The following is a 25,854-nucleotide window of genomic DNA, read 5'->3' on the forward strand; positions in this document are numbered from 1 at the left end:
ATTGTATAAAATGGCTAAAGATTATGTATATAGAATATACGTAAATATTGTGATATTGGAAAAATTAACGACAATTTAGGTTACAGAGATTAACATAATGTATTGGTCAGTTCGTTTTTTTCTAGTAGGCGGGGAGGGTATGGGGTAATGAGGATGGATAGGAGGGTATTGTTATTTTAGATAGCTCTGAGTTTCACATTATTAGAGTATATGATAATCTGGTGTAAGATCCAAGTAATGATACATCCATTCTAAAGATATCAATGATTGATGAATTAAAGATCTCACATTCATGAAAAAATTATGACCAACGCTTGGAATCAATTCTTTGTATAGTTTTAATAAATGTTTGCATTATAACATCATTCCTCGCACGCACCTCGTGTACGTTTCGCGTAGTGATGTTACTTTGCTGCTTATAATAAAAATGGTACTTTTTGAAATGAACAAAAAATACAAAGGAAGCGTAATAGTATTGGTCATTTTAAAATGTATAGACCTCACATTTTCTTCCAATTTATGGTTTCAGGGTATTTTTCATAGAAAAGAAAAATTTTACACATAATAGTTATTTATTGTATCTTATCATAGACAGTTTTTCGCGGATATCAACATTAAAAATTATAAGGTTAAAACCAGTTTTGTTAACCACGAGGGTTGAAAAACCAAGGCTAACATAACTAGTATTGATTTTTTTGTATTTTAATTTTCGTGGAAAATTGTCTGTAATGCAATGCAAAACATGTTATTTCAGTATGGCTGAAACCGGTTCAAATCCAACGGAAAAAAATCGGTTTGGAGGCCAAGCCATACTGGAAAATATGTTATCTTTACTTTTTAAACAGTCATAAATAGACATTCCGTTTACTATTTATTTTGTTTGTAATTCTTGTATAAAAGTAACAGGATGTCTTTCTGTGTGAACAGATGGATCTGCTTGGAAGGTTTATAACTATTTTGGGGGAGGGTACCACCACCCTACCAAGGTAATAAATACAAGTTGATAGGTATAACTGACTTTGATTTGATTTAACCTATCTATTTCTATTGATATCTGTTGATATCCAATCTATATTTATATTTACTAAAAGCTAGCTCGTATAGATAGGTATTATGTATGACACACCCTCTATTCTTAGAATTCCTCTAATAGAGCGAAAATAAATCTACCCATAACACTTCTCCTAATTTGTGCATTTCTAAATACGCTGATTATTTGATAATAATACAGTTAGGGAGTTGAATCCATTTTTATAGAAGCAGAAATATAATCTATGATTATGGTTTGGACCCTCTAAAACTGTAATCTACCCTTCCACTTTCCCCTCTCTTGGTGAAGATATCTTCAACGCCGATACGATTTTTGAAATATAAGATTCCACTTTTGTCTCTCTTGTTGAAGATATCTTCACCAAGAGAGGCAAAAGTGGAATCTTAAATTTCAAAAATCGTATCGGCGTTGAAGATATCTTCACCAAGAGAGGGGAAAGTGTAATCTTACATTTCAAAAATCGTATCGGCGTTGAAGATATCTTCACCAAGAGAGGGAAAAGTAGAATCTTACATTTCAAAAATCGTATCGGCGTTGAAGATATCTTCACCAAGAGAGGGGAAAGTGGAAAGGTAGATTACAGTTTTAGAGGGTTTAAACCATAATCATAGATTATATTTCTGCTTCTATAAAAATGGATTCAACTCCCTAACTGTAATAGATTTTCCAGATGGCTTCCAAATCGATTAATTTCATCCATACTGAAAAATCATGTAAAGCATCGTATTACATAAAATTTTCCACACACATACTGGGACTAACAAATCTGGTTTTAATCTTATCATTTTTCATTTAATATAAGCGAAAAGCTGTTTTATCATACGATGCAATAAATAATTGATAATACCCTCTAAATAAAAAAAAAAAACAGTTTTTATGTTAATATTTTCCCCCATTATATATTTTTTAAAAACTTTGACACCAAATATAACATTGAATATTCTTTATTGTTTTGTTAGTTATTTATGTCAACAAATCTTATTATTGCAAGAATTTATATAATTTTGTATATATTACTAGCGCCTTCGCCCCTAGCCTCTAGGGGCTTTGTCCCAAGAAATAATGCTCTCATAGATTAATGTTCCCAAATTTTTTTTTTGGGGGGGGGAGGTTTCATTTTTTGAGGGGGTTGGGGTGTCCCACCCCCCAAGAAAATAGCTTAAAACCACCACAGGACCAATAGGTATATACCCTGAAGAGTAGAATCCAATCTGTTCAGTGGTTACCAAGATCTTAAGCTTCAGATGGACGGACGGACAGACAGACATCAAGCTACTTTGTATTATAAACTAGCGGCTGTGCCCCTAGCATCTAGGGCAGAATAATAGCCTGAAACCATACCAAATAAATTAAATAGCCAAAACCATTTCAGAGCCTATAATAGGCTTCACTGTAAAGAAAAACCATATTGGTTTATTGGTTAGCGAGATCCTTCGCTACAGACAAAAAAAGCTTATTACTTTATATTATACAGTTAGGGAGTTGAATCCATTTTTATAGAAGCAGAAACATAATCTATGATTATGGTTTGGACCCTCTAAAACTGTTATCTACCCTTCCACTTTCCCCTCTCTTGGTGAAGATATCTTCAACGCCGATACTATTTTTGAAATGTAAGATTCCACTTTTGCCTCTCTTGGTGAAGATATCTTCAACGCTGATACGATTTTTGAAATGTAAGATTCCACTTTCAATAGAGGCGAAACTAGAATCATGGTTTACATTTTTAATATCTATGTTTCTGTAATCTTCCATTACTTTTTTAACATCGACATAATAGAAATGTACCATACTATTTTAAAATTATGTCAATTGTGAAAAAAAGCATAGATTTTATACATAATTTAAACATTGTTATATATTCTTAATTAAGTAAACAAAACATACAAAGAGCCTTTTATAAAAGATGTTTTGTTTATTTTAAAAAATACTTTTAAAAGTGTGTCAAATGAGTAATGAAAATTATTTTAAGAAAGTCGTTTATTAATTAATTCAATTGTATATATTTGTAATTTTTTTGTTCAATTTATTTCATCTTAATATTTCCCTAGTAATCTCTCACCGTGTAAGTAAGCACTTAAAGGTTAGTTGCTGATCTAATTGTGCATTTTTGTGGTAAATTACTGATCAATTACTGAACAATTTGGTCTGATTTGTGAGTTAAAAGTGGATGGAGTAAATAAATGGACATTTAAAGTAAAAGTTGCTTGTATCAGTTGAAGTGAAGAAAAAGAAGGAGGAGTAATGAAATGTAGACAGACTTACACAAGTTAATGATAGAGTAGATTCAATATTTAATTCAAAATACAAACAGATTTTTTAAGTATTTATTTATATTGGATTAAATGCAGTTTTGGGTAAATATGATTAAATATGTATACTTTATTTAGAAATGGTTAAATGGTTAAATGTATTAAATGATTCAAACTATTGATTATTTAAGCTGGAAAGTTCTGAAGTAGCAGGATGTCTGTTTGTGTGTAAGGACACCAAAGCAGTAGGATGGCTGTCTGTTTAATTAATACAAATGTATTAATTAACTATGCACTTTGAAGAGGTGGAATATCTGCCTGTGCAAACTTGTTGAAGTAGTAGGATGTCTGTAAATAGCTGAATTGGTCTAATAAGACTCGACTCCAAACCAGAAGTGTTCTGTGTGTGGACTCTCAATTGCAACTGTTTTAATAAATGTTCTCTTAACTCTTCCAGAATAATTAAGAGTAATTAAGAGTAAAAACTTAAACTTGTCTGCAACTTGAATATATGACAGTAATAAGGGGGGGGGGGGAAGTTCTGACACATTTGCGTAAACCTGGTGTATAGGCTTTATCTTTGGACTGAGAGGATAGGTTATTAGGAATAAAATCATTCTTATATGATGAATTTCCCCCAGATTTAAGATTTTTTGGATAGGCCTCCAGGTTCCGGAGCTTCAGGCCTCCAGGTGGTCTCTGTACCGATAAAAATTAAAAATAAGATTTTTTTTTGAAGGGTTAAAGGTTAACTTATAAAACAAAATATGCTTCTTTTTTGTTGTTATTCACTTATTTGAAGAAAAAACATACATATTTTGTCTCATAAGCTGACTTCTAACTCTTAAAAAAATTTTTTTTTTCATTTTTACCTGTAGAGAGACCACCTGGAGGCCTGATTTTGTATATATATATAAGTCAAATAATTTTCATTGATTACTTAGTAGGGGTGTCATGCTTAGTAGTAGCACACTGAGCTAAATTGGTGAGAGTTCAAGTTCAATTCTCTATAGGTTGACTCTAATTTCTCATTCGCAACATTAATCGTGCATCATCCCCTGGTTGTGTAAGATGGGGATTATTGAGTAAGTTTGGATACCCAATAGTCACTTACTTACAGTACTACCTTTAACCCAAGCTCCTCTTTGGAGAGCGTCATTCATTACCATGACTTAATTTGGGACTAATTTGGGCCATATTCGGCAAGGGTAAGGTAAGAGTAGATCTTATGAGATAGCAAGTCAAGTCAAAATGTGCTTGAACATGGAGCCTGATAGCCCTATTTCTATGGAAAAGTGTCTCCGCCTACTCCAGGTCAAAACTATACAAATCTATGGCTAATCAATCAAATTGATTACTTAAAAGTATTTTATCATAATATAGCATGATTTGGTATATGAGCCAAATAAGCAATAGTTTTTATTGATTGATTTTGAGTATTTTTTTCGTAAAATTACCATGATTTGGACAATAGCAAAAATTTTGAGTGATTGCTTGAAAGTAATTTATCAACAAATGGCATGATTTGGTATAAAAGCTTAATATACAAAAACTTTCATTAATTTCTTATAAACAATTAATCAAAAGTTCTTTTTGTACAAAATGAAAGAGTTAAATTTTCTTGCATTAGGGTGAGGGCGAACTAAACCGGTAATTTTTTCAGTTTTTGAAGAAAGAAAATAGGGAAAATATTAAACTGTTTTTAACCTATTTTTAAAACATATATCAAATATATACTATGACACCATTAGAATAAAACTGCAGAGCCTAAATTTGAATTAAGTCCCCAATAAACTTTTTGGGGGGATTTAAAAATTAATTTTTACTGTTGCTGTGGTCCTTTGTGATCAGAGCAAACGCTCTTTTTTTATTTGGTTAAAATTCATAGCTTTTAGAATGTTTTGCTTCATAAATATTGTATTCTGGTATAGAGTAAAATTAGGCCTTTTGATTTCATCTAAATTAATTCATTAAAAAGTTAATTCTTTACAATATATCAATGAATTAACATTATCATGTTTGTTTTCTATCACTTATTTAAAACACATAAAAATCAGCTGTAAAGGGTTAAATATATTATTAATAATGTAAGATGACAACAAATGTTTATGCAATACAACAAATTTATTTTTGTCACTTATACAAATATGATATAATATAGGATTATTCAAACTTATTTTTTAAAATATTTTTAAAAAGTATGTATGTTTTATGTGTATGGTTTTCATTCTTTTCATTTTGATTAAATGAAAATTATTTAACTACATTGGAAATGAGTCACTTTGTGAAAACACTCTTTTTTGAAATGTAAAGAATTGAAATGAAAGAAGACTTCTTATTGGTTCAGACTTTAGAATTATATGTTTTATTGTATATGTTAGATTTTTCAATGAAATTAATTGTTTTAGAAAAAAAAATATTTCCATTGAACAGAGTTATGTTTTTTATTGTATCAATATAAAGTGAATTATATATAAATTGTTCCAAATGCCACAATATTACCCCGAGTAAAAAAGACCTTTTGCTCTATATCAAAATGACCAGAGCAACATTAAAAAATAATTTTTAAATCCCCCCAAAAAAGTTTATTGGGGACTTAATTCAAATTTGGGCTCTGCAGTCTGATTCTATAGATGTCCTAGTATATTTTTGACACCCCATATAAAAATAGGTTAAAAACAGTTTAATATTTTCTAATGAAACCAAGAATGTTAGAAAGCTTATGGAAAAGACTATCAGGTTATCCTAGGATTTTAGATGTTTGATATAATTGGACTTAAAGTCGTTACTGATTAATACCCCACAGGGGGGCTAAACCAATAACGTTTTTTCAACCTAAAAAAATCAATGAAAAACAGTCAATCAAACATAATTAGGTTAGGTTAGAGGGATTATCCACAAAAAATTTCATAAGGATTAGACTATTCCTTCTATGTCAAAAATCATATTTTTTAAAGATGGGAAATTTTATTTTTTTTGCAAAAATTTTCTTTAAAAATAAAATATTTTCATAAAAATCCACTGTCCTACCCACTTTTTGGCCTAATTCTTAAAAAGCCCATATTGAATTTTTGAAAACCTGAAAATGGACCTTAAAAATCAAATTTAAATTTTTTTTCAAAATTACCTGAAAATACCCCCTCACCAACTCTGGACATTTAAAAAAAAATATTAACTCTATTTTAAAGCACTCAACCGATTTGAAAAGTATGGACAATTCTTCGTTAAAAAGGTTTTTACGGATTAGTTCTAGGTCTTACCAATTTTTATGTAGGTCGATCTTTAACACCTACTATTTTGTCCAACTTTGAGACCCTTAAAGGGCGCCTGCAAGAAATACCACGCTCTAACTGCTAAAAGACTGCCACAATTAGACCCAATACCCCAAATTTAAAATCTTTAGCTTCAATAACAAAAAAGTTCTAGGCATTTCAAAATAACATGTTATGTACAATGAAAATTTTGAAAGATTTTCAATGCTCATAAAAAAAAACAATATTAAATTATGTTGCCTAGACACAAAATTATAACTTTATCTTTGTCAGAAACTTAGATTGCTGGTAACTGATTATATTTTTTAAATAAAACACCAAATTTCATAGTCAAAATCTATGAAAAAAATTCGATTTAAATTGCATTTGTAAACCAAAATCATAGAGGAAACAAAGGGGTAAACTAATACAAGCTCAGCTGTGTTTGGTTGCTTAGCTGATTCAGCTTTCTGATTGGCTACAGTACACTCGGTATAACGCGAGTTAAACTTAATTTTTTTTAATGATTGTGACTATAATAATGGGTATTTTTATTGTAAAAATATAATTAGTTACTGGCAACCTAAATTTATGACAAAATTAAGCTTATAATTTTGTTTCTAGGTCACGTAGTTCAATTTCAAAATTTCTAACATTAGCACTGAAATTCTTTCAAAATTTTCATAGTACATAAAATGTCATTTTAAAATGCCTAGAACTTTTTTGTTATAGAAGCTGAAGACTTCAAATTTGGGGTATTGGGTCAACTTGTGGCAGTCTTTCAGCAGTTAAAGCATGGTATTTCTTGCGTGGTTTAAAGCTATTTTCTTGGGGGTTGGGACACCCCCAACCCCCCCAAAAATGAAAATTCCCCCCCCCGAAAAAAATAATTTTCTTGGGAACACATTAGACTATAAGCAGCACCAGTAGTACTATATTTTTTTTATTATCTCTTGGGACAAAGCCCTTAGAGGCTAGGGGTGAAGCCGCTAGTTACATATAAGCAATCAATGAAAATTATTATTTATTTGGCTTATATAACAAATTATGCTATTTTTGATAAATTACTTACAGGTAATCAATGAAAAACATTGCTTATTTGGCTTATATCAGTCAAATCTTAATTTTTTTCATTAACTGCATACAGGAAGGAAGGGATCAATTATTACTCCTCCTTTTTCTTCACTTCAACTTATATAAGCTACTTTTACTATAAATGACTGAGTATTTAAAGTGTGCTACCTTTTTATATGTTTCATTATTATTTGGCCACAACTTGGTCAAAAATGCTCACAAATCAGACCTTTTTCGACCAAAGATACTCAAATGGTTCCTTTACAAGCCCAAACTATATAATATGAAATAAATTTTAATTATCTTTCTTTTTAGCCATCAAACACATTAAAATGTTTCATATATGCAAAAATAACATTTTTTTAATGAATATTAAAATTTCCTTATATGACATCATATTCTTCAAATCATATGTCCAGGAAAAGTAGCTACAACTTGGAGGGTTGTGATATTTTTTAAAATATTAAATAAACTTAAATGGTAAAAATATTAGCATAACCTTTGTTAATTCAAATGCTTTATAATATGATTTTTTAATGTACCTAAATTCCTGATAGCAAATATTGCGTTATTGGTATACGAGGTAAAAAAACAACATTTTAAAGAAATTCTTTAAATATAAAACTCAACATGTATTGGCAGTACAAAAATCTTAATGCTAGCAGACATATGTTTATTAACATTAGCAGAAAACTTTTTCCACAAGAAAAATTATTCAAGTTCTACTTTATAATTTAAAATATTTTTTCTGATAAAATGTTTTACATATATCATATAATCATTTACCAAAAAATTATTTTGATAATTTAGATTTCAGAGAATATCAGGCAAAACTTCTTAATTCTATTTTGTACTTCAGTTTGAATTTTTATTGGTTTGAAATAAATGCACATTTAAAATAATCTTTGTCTAAGAAAAGATAAATATACCATGCATGATTTTGTTTTACTTTTTGGGCTGATTATTATCACTGAGAGAAAAGAAAAAATAAGTATTTTTTTCTGTTGATTTTTTGGTATCTGTGCATATAAAAGGAAATGGAATTATCCTCTTAGAATTTTTTTTAATCAATTTTGAAAATTTTGGTAACTACCCCCTTCCTCCGAGTGTGACTCTCATTGGTTGGAGTTTTTTTTAGCAAATAGCATCACGGTTCGTTTTTTATTAAATGAATAAGTTAGGGTACAATGTTTGGCACTTTCGATATAAGTAAATGATAATAAAAAACCCATAAAATACGATAATAACTTCAGAAAAATCGATGAAAATAGTTTTCATACTAAATTTTGTTTTTTTATTGTTTTTGAAAAATGTCATAGTAGAAGATGAAAAATGTCGTCTTAGTTTTTCTAAGGGATCTATATTCTCTGAAATCTAAATTATCAAAATAATTTTTTGGTAAATGATTATACGATATATGTCAAACATTTTATCAGAAAAAATATTTTAAATTATAAAGTAGAAACTTGAATAATTTTTCTTGTGGAAAAAGTTTTCTGCTAATGTTGATAAACATATGTCTGCTAGCATTAAGATCTTAATAAATTAGATTCAAAGGCCTTATAGATTTAATTAACTTTGGGATAATGGTAAAGGACAATGGAATATTAATTACCCTTGCCAAACCATTTCATTTTTATGTAAAAAGGTATGATAACCAATCTGCCATTGTCCTATCACTCTCAGATAAAGTTTAAACTTTGGCCTATGTTATATGTTATAACACATACTTAATAAAACCTAATGTAATGAAAAGCTTTCACTTAAAGGGAGTGTGAATGTAAAAATTTCTCATCTGATTATCAAATCTTAACATTTTCTAAGCACATTTCACTACACTGATCAACCAAAAATGTCCTATTAACAAAAATATCTAGGAATAATGCATTGATTTTATGGGGTTTTTTTTGGAGGGAAAAAGGAAAAAACAAGGAAAATCTGAACGTTTTTGTTTCTTAAAATGTTTGTAGGGGTATTTAACTTGTCATATATAGTTGAAACAATTTAGTTACTGTTAAGGAATTTATTTTGTAATATAAAATTGCCAATTAGTTTTTTTTATAACGTAGTAATTAGGTAATAAAGATCTATCTTAAATTTGTATTATTGACAAAAAAATACCTCAAAGTCTACAACGGGTTGAATATCATAGGTTATTTAAAATAATGATATCCTTTTTTATTGTGTTGGACAATAAATAACCTACTTTGAAGAATTAGTTTACACTTTTATCAGACTGTTTATAAAGAAATATTGCACCTTTATTATTTACAAATTTGTAAATAAAGGTGGGCAAGAGATGGGCCATCTAAAGTTACTTGGAAACTAATAAAATAACCTGTTTCTAGATTTGTTATTGTATTTGGTTTTCAATAAAAAATATTACTTTATCAATTTTTAAGTAACTATACATTGGTTTACAGAAAGGATATTGTTAAAGGTGAGCTTAACCGTTAGGAAAAATAGAGAACTATGTCAAAAAGTTTAGTTTTAGCTATAGAAGGAAAAAAAGACAATTAACTGCACATTTATATAGTCAGGAAATTTTTTCCCCAAACTTGGACATAGTAAAAATCGTTGGAAAAAGCCGTTTTTTAAGGAAACAAGAGACAGTTTTGCCCTATATTTGAGATTATATTAATGATATGATGTTAAGGTTTGATAATCTGATGAGAAATTTTTTCGTTCACAGTCCCTTTAAGCAAAGCAAACAAATAAAATTATGAAACATATCAGGGATATAAAGAGATAAGACAATGGCCGATAAATTAATGCACATTCATAATGATGACGCTCTAAATAACCCCTTCTGTAGATTAAAATTAGTGGTTCCAACGTTTATAAACACAATTTAATCAACCAATCAAAATTCAGTAAAAATCCCCAAAGCCAATGAATAAGAAAACGTTGTTGTAAAACTTTGTGTACTATTGTAATAAACAGTCAGTTGTCTCCTCCCTCTCTGGATACGAATACTAACTAAGAAAGAATAAAATGCGATGGTACTCTACAATTCACTTTTCTGCCTGTCCGCCATTCTGTCCATGATTTTTTATGATTTTCCAGTATGGCTACAAAACCAATTAATATCTGCTGGATTAGACTCGTCTAATCCATACTTGAAACCATGTATTGTATTGTATTATAGACATTTTTCTATAAATAGTAAAGTAAAAAGTTGTAATATGAACACCAGTTTTGTTAGACTGGGCCTTCGCCCCTTCAGGACTAACAAAACTGGAAAAACAGATGCAATAAACAACTAATCTTGGCTGTTTAGTTTTGACAATGCCAGTTTTTATCAACCAATTAAGATTAAATAAAAGTAAAAAAATTTATAAATCCAACAATTGTTTATAAAACTTTGGGTACTACTGAAATTTAAACCCTCCCTTATTATAGGCATTATTATGAAGACATAGTTATAGAAACCTGCAAACCATAAGAGTGATTTTTTTAGACATACATATAGACTTCTACCAACCCTTTTTGTAGAAAACGTCACTTAGAAGCAATAACATTTTGTATGTATCTTATCAATTTATATTGTCATAACTCTTATTATAATAAGCTTCGTCAAATGTTTTAAATGGACATTCAGGACTTTCTGATAACGATTACAGGGTGTTACTGTCCTTCTTATTCTGTTTTCTCATGTTATTATAGACAGAATTTATTTAATTTTTCGTCCATTTTTCCCTCCCTGTAGACAACTTTTATTGTACCCAGGGAGGTAGGGAACATTGAACTGAAATTACCTTCTTAGCTGGTCCAAAACCTCTAGGTACTTTAATTCAAGTTTATCGCCACTAGTGATCTGATGAGTTTAAGACAATAGCCGATAAATGGATGTACATTCCCAAAAATACCCCTACTGTAATTTGCCTTCAGTGGTTGAAACGTTTTGACACTATACTAAATAAACTAACCAATTAAAATTCAGGAACAGTCCCCAAACATGTTAAGCAAACAAAAATGAAAACGTTATTGTAAAACTTTGGGAACTAGCATAGAGAGAGGTGGACAGTGGACTGTTTATTACACTAGTCCCCAAAGTTTTATGATAACGTTTTCTTATTAGCTGGCTTAACAACTTTTGGGACTTTTATTGGATTTTGAATGGTTAGGTTATTAAGTACTAGCAGCTTCGCCCCTAGCCTCTAGGAGCTTTGCCCCATGAGGTAATTTTTAAAAAAATAAAAATTCTGGTGCTGCGCCCATAATTTATGAGCATCACCAGAATATTTTTTTTTGGGTGGGGGGGAATTTTCATTTTTTGGGGGGTTGGGGTTGTCCCACCCCCCCAAGAAAATAGCTTAAAACCACAACAGGACCAATAGGTATATACCCTGAAGAGTAGAATCTGATTGGTTCTGTTGTTACTGAGATCTTAAGGGACAGACGGATGGACGGACAGAAAGACATCATTCTACTTTGTATTATAGATAGTAGATCCAAATTCAGTAAAAGTCCCCAAAGTTGTTAAGCCAACGAATAAAAAAATTTATGTTTTGAGATTTCTAATATAAAATTTACTTTAAGATAAAAATTTTCTGAAAAAAATTGTTCTAGCTTCAAAAATAAGGAAATTAAAACCATTTAACATTTTAATTAACCTTAAAAAGAAAGTTGTTAAATGAAAGGGTGAAGTAAGCAAAAAATGACTTTGTCTCACTTAAAGTCGGAAATTTATTATTTAACAGGGAACATGCACAATTTTTTTTGCCATCTAACTCTAATAGGAGCTGAGATGATATGTGGGGGGGGGGGGGGGGAGCGTTGAACTATTAAGGTCCGGAAATGGGCCTGGTTGTTAAGTGTTAGCAACCTTTATTTTTAGGTCCTTTTTTTCTTAAAAACTTCAAACTAATAAAAATATAAAAAAAACTAACTAATATGTACCATTTCTACTATGTCGATTTAAATATATGATATGTTATCTTGAATGTATCATTCCAGTTTTGTCTCTATTGAAAGTAGAATGATACATTACTATTATGTCGATATAAAAAGTGAAATCAATGTTTATGAAAACGCTGATATGTAAATGTGGTATTCGGCAACCGTGAGCCATGTCTATGGCACCCCTGATCTGGGGTTCGGTGGAGGGTCAATGGCCCTCCCCCGAGTCCTGGGGAAGGGGTCTAGTGACCCCCTCCCTACGCTTAGAATTAATGATTGCATCTGTCATGTTTATTATGGTTAACTGTATTCTTAATTCTCCCCCACCCTTTCCAGGGATGGGGGAATCATTATTGCCCAAACTGACCATTGTATATGTATTATTTATGCTTTTATGTATGATTATTTATTCCTATCCATGTAATTATTGTTTGTTGTATATAGCTTCAGTATCTCTTAACCCTTCAATAAAGTGACAACTGAAAATAGATGTTGATCATTATCTAGTGAAAGCTAGAGAAGCGTAGCTTCTCTATAGTAAGGTGTCCACGTCTGTCACACTGCCGTAATCTAATTGAACTCCGGTGTCTGCCATTTATCCTCGGCGGATACCACAACTTTGGTGACAGCTGTGTGAGATTACGGTGAACCACAAGTGTAGAGCAGACGCGCATCTGAGGCTAAGGTACTCCCAGCAGTGAATCTGGCAAAACTGACGCAAGCAACCTGAATTACCCACCCTGGACAGCAAAGTTTAACTCTGCATCCGGCAGTTGTGGAAGCGAGACAGCGAAATCTGACGAATAACCGCGAGCAGCGCTGATATCTAACGGAGAATTGAGCGCCAAAAGGGCTGAAACAGGCCTGCGGACCGGCTGAAACAAGCCAAATAAGTGTAAACGGCTGGAAATAGGCCAACTTTACTGCAAGAAATAGCAGGATCCGAACCAGTGGCGCTAGCAGGACGGGACATTCCCTGCCGCCATCAGCCGGATTTGGATCAGCGGCGCTAGCAGGACGGGACATTCCCTGCCGCCGATAGGCTGAAACATGCCACATAGCTGCAAGCTGCGAGCTAACATACGAGTGTAGTGCACCAGAACAGAGAAAAACTACGTCAACCCCGAGTATCCTGAGAAGCTACAACGCAGCCACCCATCTAGAAAACAGATATTATATCACATTTGCAGGGATTACCACCCTAGTGTGATGGCCAAACAATAGATTTATGAGCAAAGCTTGGCAAATAAATTGTTGTGTTGTGATAAATCTAAGAATAGAACAGGCTTGGATTACTGTGTATTGTGATAACAGCTAAAAATAGAACAGAGTTGGTAAACAAATCTGTTATGCAATTGTGATAAGGACAAAAATAGAAGCTAGATGTAATATAATCAAGACCCTGATATACAATCAAAACAATCTCAAGCCCACAGCACAACAACAATACACCCCTTATTCCAAGGGAAAGGGAGGGGGCCCCTCTCCATTGAAGGCAAATACAATCAGGGTGATATAATAGATAAGCCTAAGATTAAGAAGAAAAGGCCCTATTACACCAGCACACAGTTACCCCCCCTCCCTCACAGGGGGAACGGACGGAGTTACCCCCGTCCCCTCACGCGCTTCCCCCTTCCTACCCACACTAGACTAAGTCCGTCTGTAGTGTGGAGCGAGCGATCGGATACACAGAGCGCCATTCACGGGTAGCGCAACAGCGTGCGGAAAATATCATAAAGCCAACGGACGAAGCGGACCAATGAGAGAGCGAGTTGAGGGGTGAGAGCGCGTTTTCCCCGTGTGCGCGGATTTGACGGCGCGAACGCGCGTTACAAGGACAGGAGATTCCACGCACACACACACACACACACACACACACACACACTCACACCAGAGCGGAGCTACTCCATAGCATTTAGTAGGGGTATTTTTAGCAAATAAAGAATTGCAAGTTTCTTCCCTTCTAGCTCTAGTGTGATAAGGGAAAACCCAATCAGTTCCTGACAGCAGTTCAGACCCTCAACACCTATCTACCTCTACCAGCCTACCCTACAACCTCAACACCTAACTAGTGATAAGTACAGCTAAGTTATATCTTTGTAACTAAACTCCCAACCTAGTGATACAAACAGTGTTGGCTGTTAGGCTAGGAAGCCTCAAGTGACAAACCATTCAATTTTAGTACTGTATAACTTTGTGCCCGCCGTTTCACCGTTGACCCAATGGACCAGCATCAAGCCCCAGGAGGTGACCAAGCCCCAGGATGGCTCCAGGATGACCCTCAGCTGGCCCCAGCCGAGTACCGCAAGCTGATGCTGAGCAATCTGCCGGAGTTTAGAGGGCCGCCCAAGCAATCCTGGTCGGCACATATCCGCAGACTTGAGATGTCATGGGCGGCTTACCGCGTACCACCTCATGATTCCCTCAACCGCCGCAACGCCCTACTACTGTCACTGGTAGGGCAAGCGGCGGAAATGGCGTCCCATCTGTTTGGCGAGGCAGGCCAAGCCTTGACCTACGAACAGGTCAAGACCGAGTGTGAGTTGCTATTTCGCCCTGCTTTTGAATCCCAAACGCTTAAACAAGCGTTTAGGGATTACAAGCAACACTCGACAGAACCTATACAAGCGTACATATCAACTAAGTGCGCCTTGTATAGGGACGCCTACAACCATGAGGATCTTGAGTTGTTGGTGGACGAATTAAATCGTGGAATTCGTAACGCCAACGTAAAACGCCTCATGATGAACCATGAAATTACGAGTGTACCTGAGTACACTCGTAAGGCCATGTTCACCGTGACCATGGTTACTAAGCAGCTGAAGGAAGGTGTGTGCTTAGTGGACTCGACCGACGGGCTGACTGGATCTGCCTGCATCCAGTTGCCCCAATATGACGAGTCGGAGCCAATGGAGATTGGCTCCTTGGCTCCGGGTCTCCACCAGATGGGGAAGGTCGCTCCAGATGACAAGGTTCCAGGCCGCTGCTACCGCTGCCAGTGGAGAGGCCACCGAGCTCGAGACTGCCCAACGCCTGTGGAAGTTAGCCTAGAGGAGAGACGCACCCAGCCACGCCGTGACCGTTCTGCCAAGTGTGAGCGTTGCCACTATGACGGTCACACGGCGGCCGATTGTAGAGCCGACTGGGCCCAGGTAGCCAGCCGCAGGCGCACCGCCGACAAGGGTGCCCCTCCAGGGTAGCCCAGCAGAGTGGCCCATATGGAAGGGAGCGCGCCCCCAGCACCACCACAGCAAGCAGCCGCCCCCAGAGCTGCGGACCGAGCCGATGGGATGCCGCAGTTCGGGACTGTCCCAGCTAGGATCAACGTACTGGGCGGCGCGGCTGAACCCAACCGGGTTGGCCTAGGCTTCAGTCTTAACCATCTGGGGCCAGAGCTGATACAGCCCAACAACATAGCCGAGCCAGAGGTGCTGAGGCCCCAGCCTTTTAGCCTCAACATGATGGAACCTGCCCGACTGAGCCTACCCAGCAAGAGTGGAGGGGCGCTGCCCAGCGTCCCTGAGACGGTGTATGGGGAGGCCCTGGCAGCCGCTGAACGAGATAGGCAGGAGGTGCTAGCCAGCACCTCTGCATCGATGTATGGGACGCCACCCGGCGTCGCCACCTGGGATGATGGGGGGGTGCTATCCAGCGCCTCCCACCTGGTGCCTGGGGCGACAACCGTCGCCGCCACCGAGATACCTGGATCCTGGAATGAGCCAGCCTCCAACCTGATGTCTGGGGCGACAACCGTCGCCGCCACCGAGAGACCTGAGTCCTTGAACGAGCCAGCGGTCCCAGAGGAAGGGGTGACACCCGTCACCCCCAGTCAGCCAGCGCCACCAGCCTGCAGGGAGAGCCCAGCTACATGCCAGCCAGCGCCACCAGCCTGCAGGGAGAGTCCAGCTACATGCCATCCAGAGCCCCCTGCCAACCAAGGGAACCCAGCTGCTCAACATCAGGATAAGTTGAATTTGTTAAATGTGTTGTATCCAAAATATTGTAAACACCCAGCCTTGCCTGTGCCCCCTGCACCTGAGGCTGGGGAGATTGAAATTTGGGAAAATAAGGACTTGCCTGTGCCACATGCACCTGAGTTCCTAGGGCAGGGGAGGGCAGTGAGTAAGGGCGAGCCTGTGCCACATGCACTTCAGCCCCATGCCACTGGGCATGCCTTGGACAAGGGAAGGGAGCACTTAGGGCTAGGGGAGCCGACACCCAGGCAAGTGCCAGTCGCTTGCCAGTCTGTCATTGGGGAGGGTATCGGGGTGCCTCGGCCGCATACAGATAACGCTCAATGGAAATTTGTATCTAGCCAGGAGCAGCCCAGCCGTGTCCAGCCCCAAGAAGCAGCCGTGACCAGAGCTGAAGATCCCCAGCCGCGTGTACGAGGAAGATGGTTACCTGGAAGCCTCTCCCATTGGTGGATGGTCCTGTGGGGCCTCCTGCTGGCAGCCGTGTGGCCTACAACCAGCTACGTCCTGGTGGGGTGGGACTGTGCCAACCCCACCCATGTCACGTCCTACAATAAAGAAAAGATGTGTGAAACGGAGCCCCTACACCAGGAGGTGCCCCTGGGCCATGAAGTACACGTCCTGCAGCAAGTCAAGGTGAGGGAAACCACTGGGTTCAGCTGTCAGCTCACCGTGTCCCAGTGGACATTCAGGTGTGGGGTATGGGGTCACCTCAAGGTGACCTCGGTCCCCACCCTCATGAGGCCAACCAAGATAGACCCAGAAGCGTGCCGAGACCTGGCCAGGAACCGAGTATACACGTTGCCAGGCAAGACCCAGCCACTGACGTTCCAGCTGAACCACCCCCTGTTCTTCACCATCGACATGGTGGGCGCCCTCGTCAACAGCCCCGAGGGGGTGGGTTGCGAGGGGGAGGACGTCCACTTTGAGGGCCAGCTATACCGCAACGAATTAGTGCTCCAGGAGCGGCGGCTGCTGGTCAAGGAGGAGACCTATGTGGTGGAGGATGGACGGGTGGAGTCCCAGTCTGACCACCTGACCCTAGAGTGTCCCCATTCTGAGCTGTCCTGCATCACTGGGGAAGCAACCTACGTGTGGGACCACCTGGGAAGAGATTGCCCCTTGAGGCTGATCCGCAGCCTCCAGCCCAGCCTGGTGATGGATGCATATCTGGTTGACCATCAGGCCCAGTTTTTCATCAACATGACCAACCCCACCTCGATTGTGAACTGCGACTTCGAGGCCCATGCCACCAACCATCCAGCGTTGTTCGTGGCAGCTGACCCAGCCGCGGCTGCGCTGCCCAGAGTGTCGGCCAGGGATGTTGACGTTCCCCTTCAAGCACAGATCCATGCAGGTTATATTGGGTTTACCCTGGAAACGCGCATGAAAAGCACTGCAGCAGAAGAAGTAGCGGCCAACTGCTGGAAGCTCCAGCAACTAGATCCGGCCCACCCGGTGCGTGTCCAGGGGAGCACGTTCTCGGTACTGAGGGGAGACATCCTGCTGCAGCTGACCTGCCAAAGGCACAAGTACGTTGTCCGCGAACACAAGGAGTGTTGGGACAAAGTGCCAGTAGAGCCCACAGGTTTTGTAGACGCTGTGACACGGGTATACAGTGAGCACGCCACCAAGATTCCCTGCTCCTCCACCTACCCCCTGACTGTGCACGCGGAGGAAGGCTGGATAGAGTTAACCCCTGCTCCCAAGAAGAGGCCACCCCCGCTGGATACGCCTAAGCAGTTGTTGACAGAACCCTTGGATGACTTCAGTTCAGGTGGTTTGTATTCGCAGGCTGAGTTGAACGACTGGCAACAACTGCTGGCGTTCCCAGCATACAAGAGTGCCATGCTGACCGGCCTATCCTATGGCTCCTGCGTTCAGCAAGGCAGCTGTTCGGCCACAGGAGACCATGGGATAGTGTCCTACAACATTGACCGACTGGCGGAGGAAGGAGAGGCAGCCCTGGATGTCTGGGCAGGATCTAGACAAGCCATCCACGAGTGGGGAGATGGCGCAGCCATACTGTGCTTGCTGTTGTTGATCCTCAAACTGCTGGGGGATCTAACCATCATTTCTCTGGCAGCAGCACAGGGAGGAGTCCGGGCAGCCCTGAATGCGATATCACAAGTGTTCCTGTACCATCCAGCTTTATATAGGAAGGCGCTGGCCAGAGCCAGGCTCAACCATGCCAAGTCCCGGGACTTTTCAGTGGACTGGGATGCCATTCCCATCGGCAGGGAAGCAGCCGAGGAAATGGTGTCAATGAAATCAACTGACAGCGGGCATGACCGCTCAGGTAGGCCAGGACCGCCCTCTGGCAGACCCCGCGGCCCCTCAGGAGGACAGGCCGCTGCTCAGACAATCAACCTGGCAGCCAGTGCCCCAGCCGCTGCCAACAACAACCAGCAGGCCCCACTGCTGACCGTTCCAGCAACAACTGTGCCACCAGCAAACCTGATACCTGCCGGCGCTGACCAACGTATCCAACCCAAGTCAGCCTCTGCCTTCTATCCCACATTGGGAGCCCATCAACCCTAAGAAGATACTCACCACTAGGATTCCATTGAATCATTATCGTTTGTATATATTTTAGCCCTAAGGAGCGGGCCGAAGGCCTCAACCACTGTCGGAAGTCTGGTAGGGAAACCACCTCCCAGCCTTCCGAGGGGAGAGTTGTGGTATTCGGCAACCGTGAGCCATGTCTATGGCACCCCTGATCTGGGGTTCGGTGGAGGGTCAATGGCCCTACCCCGAGTCCTGGGGAAGGGGTCTAGTGACCCCCTCCCTACGCTTAGAATTAATGATTGCATCTGTCATGTTTATTATGGTTAACTGTATTCTTAATTCTCCCCCACCCTTTCCAGGGATGGGGGAATCATTATTGCCCAAACTGACCATTGTATATGTATTATTTATGCTTTTATGTTATGATTATTTATTCCTATCCATGTAATTATTGTTTGTTGTATATAGCTTCAGTATCTCTTAACCCTTCAATAAAGTGACAACTGAAAATAGATGTTGATCATTATCTAGTGAAAGCTAGAGAAGCGTAGCTTCTCTATAGTAAGGTGTCCACGTCTGTCACACTGCCGTAATCTAATTGAACTCCGGTGTCTGCCATTTATCCTCGGCGGATACCACATAAACATGAATGTATGATTCCAGTTTCGCCTCTATTGAAAGTGGAATCTTACATTTCAAAAATCGTATCGGCGTTGAAGATATCTTCACCAAGAGAGGGGAAAGTGAAAGGGTAGATTACAGTTTTATAGGGTCCAAACCATAATCATAGATTATGTTTCTGCTTCTATAAAAATGGATTCAACTCCCTAACTGTTATAGGATTGTTTTTTAATATTTCTAAGATACAGTAGATTTTTGTAAAGTTTTGTATTCCAATAAGGGACTAAATGGAGAAACTTAAAATTGTCAGCTCACATTTTCCAAGAAAAATGACGCTTTTCATACAAAATAACATTGTTTTAGAAAGCAAATTAATCATAGTAATACATTTTTTGTTTTAAATAAATGTGCAACTTTTTGTTATTTTATTACTAGGGGCGATTTTTCTTGGAAGAGTGGTGGTATCCATCCCAAAATTAGTTATAAACATTTACAGGACCTAGGATATAATTTTTATACAGTTTTCTATTAACACTTAAATGTGCATTAAAATGATAAAGTTATAAACATTTATGATGAGTATCAAACAAGCATACTGTTATTGGATCATTTAAATGATTATCATATATATTAAATGATTATTGTTTTTTTCTTCACATTTTCAACGTATTTTTTTGTTCTTTGACACGGAAGAGTGGTGGTATCCATCCCAAAATTAGTTATAAACATTTACAGGACCTAGGATATAATTTTTATACTGTTTTCTATAAATACTTAAATGTGCATTAAAATGATAAATTTATAGACATTTATGATGAGTATCAAAGAAGCATACTGTGATTGGATCATTTATATTGGTAAAATATAATTAGGGACATTTAATATCATTTTGATATTAGGCTATTGCTTGATATCTTTATAATTTCATCAAAAATGCATTTAGTATTCTATAGGGTTTAGTGTTTTTTTTATTACATAATTAACAAGAGTAAGGATACTTTTCGGTTTAAAGTTTAGTTTTCATGATTAGTTATTAAAGATAGTTTTCATATTATGCTTTTAAAGTTCTAATTCAGCAGATATTAGGTTTCGAATTGAAGCCATACTGAAATAATTGTTGTTATTTAGATAATGAAGAATGTCCGAGACGCCAACGAGGCTGCAGATGTGGCCATTTTCAGGAAAATATTTCTTCAATACTTGTACCAATAGAGATACTTTAGAGACACACCCTCTCTAAATCAGCCAATAGGATAATAGTGGACATACATTCCAGACATGTCATTGTATTAAGGAAATAATTTTTTTTATTTCGTTCGTATTATGATTTATCTATAAATTGTCGCATATGTTAGGATAAAGCTTCGTCTAATGTGAATGACACAGACAAAACTTATAATACAATAGTTATGAATAATTAAATTTCTTAGGATAAAGTTAGCTTTCTAAAAATTATTTTATCGAAGAATTTCGTGTATGACAAAAAATAAGCAAAGGTTTTTGTCTGCTAAAAATCCCTTTTTTTAAAGTTTAAAGATAAATGGAGTTAGATGGACCAACTAGATATATTATGTATATTATTTTTATACAGAAAAAAGTAAAGCTTTTGGTATGTCTGCTAATATCTCACTAATAAACTACTTAATATTACCACATAATCTATAGATTGTTTTAGGCTATTTTTTATGGGTTTAGGTCTTTATAGTTTTAGGCTAATATTTGTCCTCTTTGAAAATATAGCCCCTGTATACTAGGGGCGAAACCATACAAAAACGTGTTGTATATGTCTAAAATAATTTGAATATTTGAAGAAATTGAATATTTGCTATCAGTTTGGCATTTGGAATGAATACTGATTTTGATATGCTCAAAACACTTTCTCTTCAAAATAATGGTTTTGCTAGGTAAGTTTAAAGGGAGGGGCAAGAATAAAGGAAAATGATTTTATCTTTTTTACTTAATCGATTTATTTTTAAACAAATTTTATTTATTCTTCATCTTATTAAACAAGATTAAGATGGAAATATTATTAATAAATAAGCAAAATCCTTAAATGATAATTAATTTTACTTAAATATCAAATTCCGTTTACAATGTAGCCGCGACTTGATTAAACTTGAAATTGAGGAAATGTTTGTATTTTGTAGAAGTAAATATTGATTTTGAATGTAGCGGAAGTGAAGTGGATTTATAGGGTAGAACTTAAGTTAGTTAATATAAAAAAAATCATGTAAATAGCTGTTTTTAAAAATGTTTGTACTAAATATTCTTTTTTATTTTTAGAAAGATTTATGCAGCAGCAGACGCGGAATTACAACTTGAAGGTAAACTATATCTTTATAGATATTTTGTAAAATGATATAAAAAATAGTAAATTACAGATACTTTTCAAGTAGGAATCATGTTATATACATGTGGGTCGGGCTCCCGATAATCTTTATTCAGTGGAGAAGGGGGTTAGATTTAGTTCTTTATTCCTACACTGCAGATATTTTACAAAAGGGCTTTCAAATATAAAGTTTAAAATTGTAGCTTTATTTTTGTACTAGCGGCTATGCCCCTAGAGGCCTCTAGGAGCACTTAAGAAGGAGAGAGTGCCCCCCCACTCATTTTTAATTTTAGTTAAAAAAATTAAAAAAAAATTTTTTTGGGGGGGGGGGGAATTTTTCATTTTTTGGGGGAGTTGGGGGTGTCCCACTTCCCAAGAAAATAGTTATAAACCTTCCCGGGACCTATGAGAAGCTACCCTGTTAAGGAGAACCTGATTGGTTCAGCGGTTAGCGAGATCCTTCGGTACAGACACACAGATACACAGACACACAAACATCCTGTTACTTTAGTATATATAAGGATATCATTTAATATTTCTTTTTGTGTGTAGGTTTATACAAAGAAGTATCAAGTCCAATATTGTCAAATGTCGCATTTGATTATTTGAATTCATCATTATTAACTCAGGAAAATTATATCAAAATTGATAATATCAGTGGTCGCGCCCCTAGCATCTAATTCTCTGATTTGATCGAGGGTAATCATTGATATAGCCTTAAACCATCCCAAGACTAAAGTTAAAATAGCCTAAATGAATAGACTAAATTAATTGATCAGTGTAGCGGTTGCGAGATCTTAACGGACAAACAAACAACAAATATTAAATAAAATATAATTAACTAAGACACAAAATTTTTCACCAGTTATTTTTATTGACAGACTTGTAAAACTCAAGATTTAATCAAAGTACCCAAAGTTTTTTAAACCAATGAATAAGAATAAAATTATGATATGATTTTTCACGCCTAGTCGGTGACAGAGACTGTTTTTCATACATTTTATCAGGTAAAATCATTTTCAGATATAATACAATTAAAATGTGTAAAAAAAACTAAAATAAAATTTTACTTTGGTAAATTCTACTAAATGACGACTCCTAAAATTTCATTGGATTGTTGACAATTATAGATGATCTATAGAATTTCAATTCCTTATTCATTCATTGATACAAAAAATAAATTTTACTCTGAAAATATTGTTATAATTTTACAAAATTAAGAGTTAACCATCCTTACTTTAACTATAATAGAACATGGTTTAGCACCTGAGGAGGGTTCTAACTGACCTTGGACAACATCCCTGTGGGGATCCTTTTATTTATCCTAAACTAAAATAAGCATTGACAACGTTATTGCTTCAAAAGTGGTGCATTTATTTAGGAAGCAGCATATAGTGCCAAGTGACGTTATACTGGCCTTCTATTGGTCAATTAAAATGTATAATGCCTTTCAGTGGTCATTTGTATTGTATGACGTCATTTTTTATATTTTCAGGGAAGTGAGCTTGTAGTGGCAGGATTATTGGATCCTGACATCCAGTATCCAATAATAGAATATGAAATAACTGCACATCAGGTAGACTTACAGATATTCAAATTACGAAACAAATGCATGAAAACAAAATGTAACAAGGACGAATGCGTAGCGAAGTTTGTTGCAACAAAAATAAAAACATCAGGGATCTAAAGGCATAAGACGATGGCCGATAATTTGATGTACTGTACATCCCCAATGATGTTGCAACTAATGACTTCTTCTGTAGATTAATGGTTGAAACGTTTGGTTACTCAATAATCATTCTTGTGTATTAAAGCTTTTTACAGTGCATATAAAAAAACGTCATACTGGCTTAACAGTGGTCAATTAAAATGTTTACTGGCCTGCCATTGGTAATCTATTCTTTGTATTAGCCTATCATTGGGTTGGTATAAAGAGCTTCTTGTTTATTGCAGCATGATGGTTTATACAGACAAGAAGGTTTCTCCCCCGCAGAGGATATGGTTCCTATCAGGTCTGTTTTCCTGTAAGTAAGGTTCTTGTCTGTAGCTTAAGATTTCTATAACTATTGAACCGATTGGACTATATGTTATATTGATGCCCATAGTTTTTAGGAAATCCTTAATAGGTTGTTACAAACTAGCAGTGTCTAATCTTTTCAACCAATGATTCGTCCATATTATCAACCTTAAGGTCCCTGTGCTTTACAGACTGTAAACACTTCACATGCACCTTTTCATGACTCAAGTCATTCCTTTACTCTTAGAAAATATCTTTAAAATATTCTTTTTAGTAGCGAAGCTACTCTATAATTTGAAATGTCCGTCTGTATGTATGTCTGTAATTGTATGTCTGAAACCAATTGGGGGAAACGTGATTTACTCGGCTCCTATTTAAGATAGACAGCTAAAATTTTTATAGTGAAGATTCCTTTGACATATGTCCATCTAATCTATACATTGTTTTGTTCATCTGTCTGTTACTTGGGGTGCTAGATCGATTCCTAGATTTTTAAGTTTCTGTGATTAAATGATTGCGTGATTTTAAAGGCTTAGTGATTTCCCTATTTTATCAAGTTTATGATTATTATATGACACTGCTCTATAGTAAATTTTTCACGATATCCATTTATAATTTTTGAGCTTCGCTACTTATGAATGTTGTCATCCTTTCCTTATTTTAGTGAAACTGTGGATACTTATATTGATTTTCTTCCAAATCAAAAGTAAGTACCTAATCATTTCATTATTAATTTAAAATCCCAGGGCTTGGCAGACGCGAGTCAGTCGCAACTAAGTCTCAAATTTAAACCAGTTTGTACGCTGTGTCTTTGATTATTATAGAATGACCTTTTTTTCATTATGGCTTCGAAACCTATTAAAATCCGTTTGATTACAACCTGTTCTCAGCCATACTGAACAATCATGTTAACCATTATATTACAGACAATTTTCCACGAATATTAAAATACAAATCATAAAATTTATACCAGTTTTTTTTCTGCACGGGCCTTTTTATTTTGATATCCGCGAAAAGCTGCCTATAACACAATGAGATAAATAACTCTTTTTGTCTAGAATGGACTATATTTAAAAAAAGTAATAATTTCTAGTAAATTTATTTTTCATTTGGTGATTTTTAGTATGATTAGGCAAGAGAATGGCAAGAGAATCGATTTTACTGTCATTTGTACAGTAAAAATTCAGTTTGTCATAAATACATCCATTGCATTGGCGCCGTCTACTGCCGTTTTCAGCCGCCACCAAAAAATTTTTTATTGCATTTCTCGCCGAATTGGGTAATCATTTGAGAAAATGTTATTTTTTTTTTATTTTTCTCCTTACAAGCAACCCTGCGGATGTGTACATGACAGTCCTTCGTCTCATTTTTATCATTTACAAATATTATGAACATTTTTAGTTTATTTTTTATTTAGAATATATTATTTCTTCAAAACAAAATATATTTCTAATATTGAATATTTGTCTTATTTGTTTATTTATATCCTCCTTGTACTAATCATCATTAAATCAAAATATATCATTTATTAACTTTTTCTTTTTATAGAATTGAGTATAATTTTCTGGAAAGACTATGGGCATATTTAACTGTACAGAATCTATTTATAAAACTCTCAAAGGTAAATTATTGTTATCCTTGTTTTTAACTGACACTATTATTCTTAATAGAAATATAATAATCCTTGTTTATTAATGCTTTTTAACTGCTTTTAGGGAGAGTTAGTCGCATGTGATGAAAAACCTAGCATACCTATTCCAAAACTTTTTGGTAAGTAAAAATCTTTTCGTTTACACATTGAATTAGATATTTTAAAAACAGACATTTTCTGCATTTAGAGTCTACCCATCTATTCATAAATAGTAGCTGGCTAGT

At 36.3% G+C, this 25,854-nt stretch overlaps 1 protein-coding gene across 2 annotated transcripts in view; it reads left to right on the forward strand.

The window, feature by feature from the left end:
* Positions 1-25,854, forward strand: part of LOC145328692 (inter-alpha-trypsin inhibitor heavy chain H4-like) — a 77,153-nt gene that overhangs the window by 47,676 nt on the left and 3,623 nt on the right. For both annotated transcript variants that reach the window (XM_080172487.1, XM_080172486.1), the window contains exons 20-29: positions 20,762-20,810; positions 21,462-21,537; positions 21,917-21,957; positions 22,515-22,589; positions 22,932-22,969; positions 23,458-23,538; positions 23,916-23,974; positions 24,644-24,685; positions 25,528-25,600; positions 25,695-25,749. In XM_080172487.1, coding sequence (XP_080028613.1) covers positions 20,762-20,810; positions 21,462-21,537; positions 21,917-21,957; positions 22,515-22,589; positions 22,932-22,969; positions 23,458-23,538; positions 23,916-23,974; positions 24,644-24,685; positions 25,528-25,600; positions 25,695-25,749 — 589 coding nt within the window. The remainder of the gene's footprint in view (positions 1-20,761; positions 20,811-21,461; positions 21,538-21,916; positions 21,958-22,514; positions 22,590-22,931; positions 22,970-23,457; positions 23,539-23,915; positions 23,975-24,643; positions 24,686-25,527; positions 25,601-25,694; positions 25,750-25,854) is intronic.

Source organism: Acartia tonsa, chromosome 9 (genome assembly GCF_053477335.1).
Source record: "Acartia tonsa isolate MP-2025a chromosome 9, ASM5347733v1, whole genome shotgun sequence".
In the NCBI taxonomy this organism is placed as follows: Eukaryota; Metazoa; Arthropoda; class Copepoda; order Calanoida; family Acartiidae; genus Acartia; species Acartia tonsa.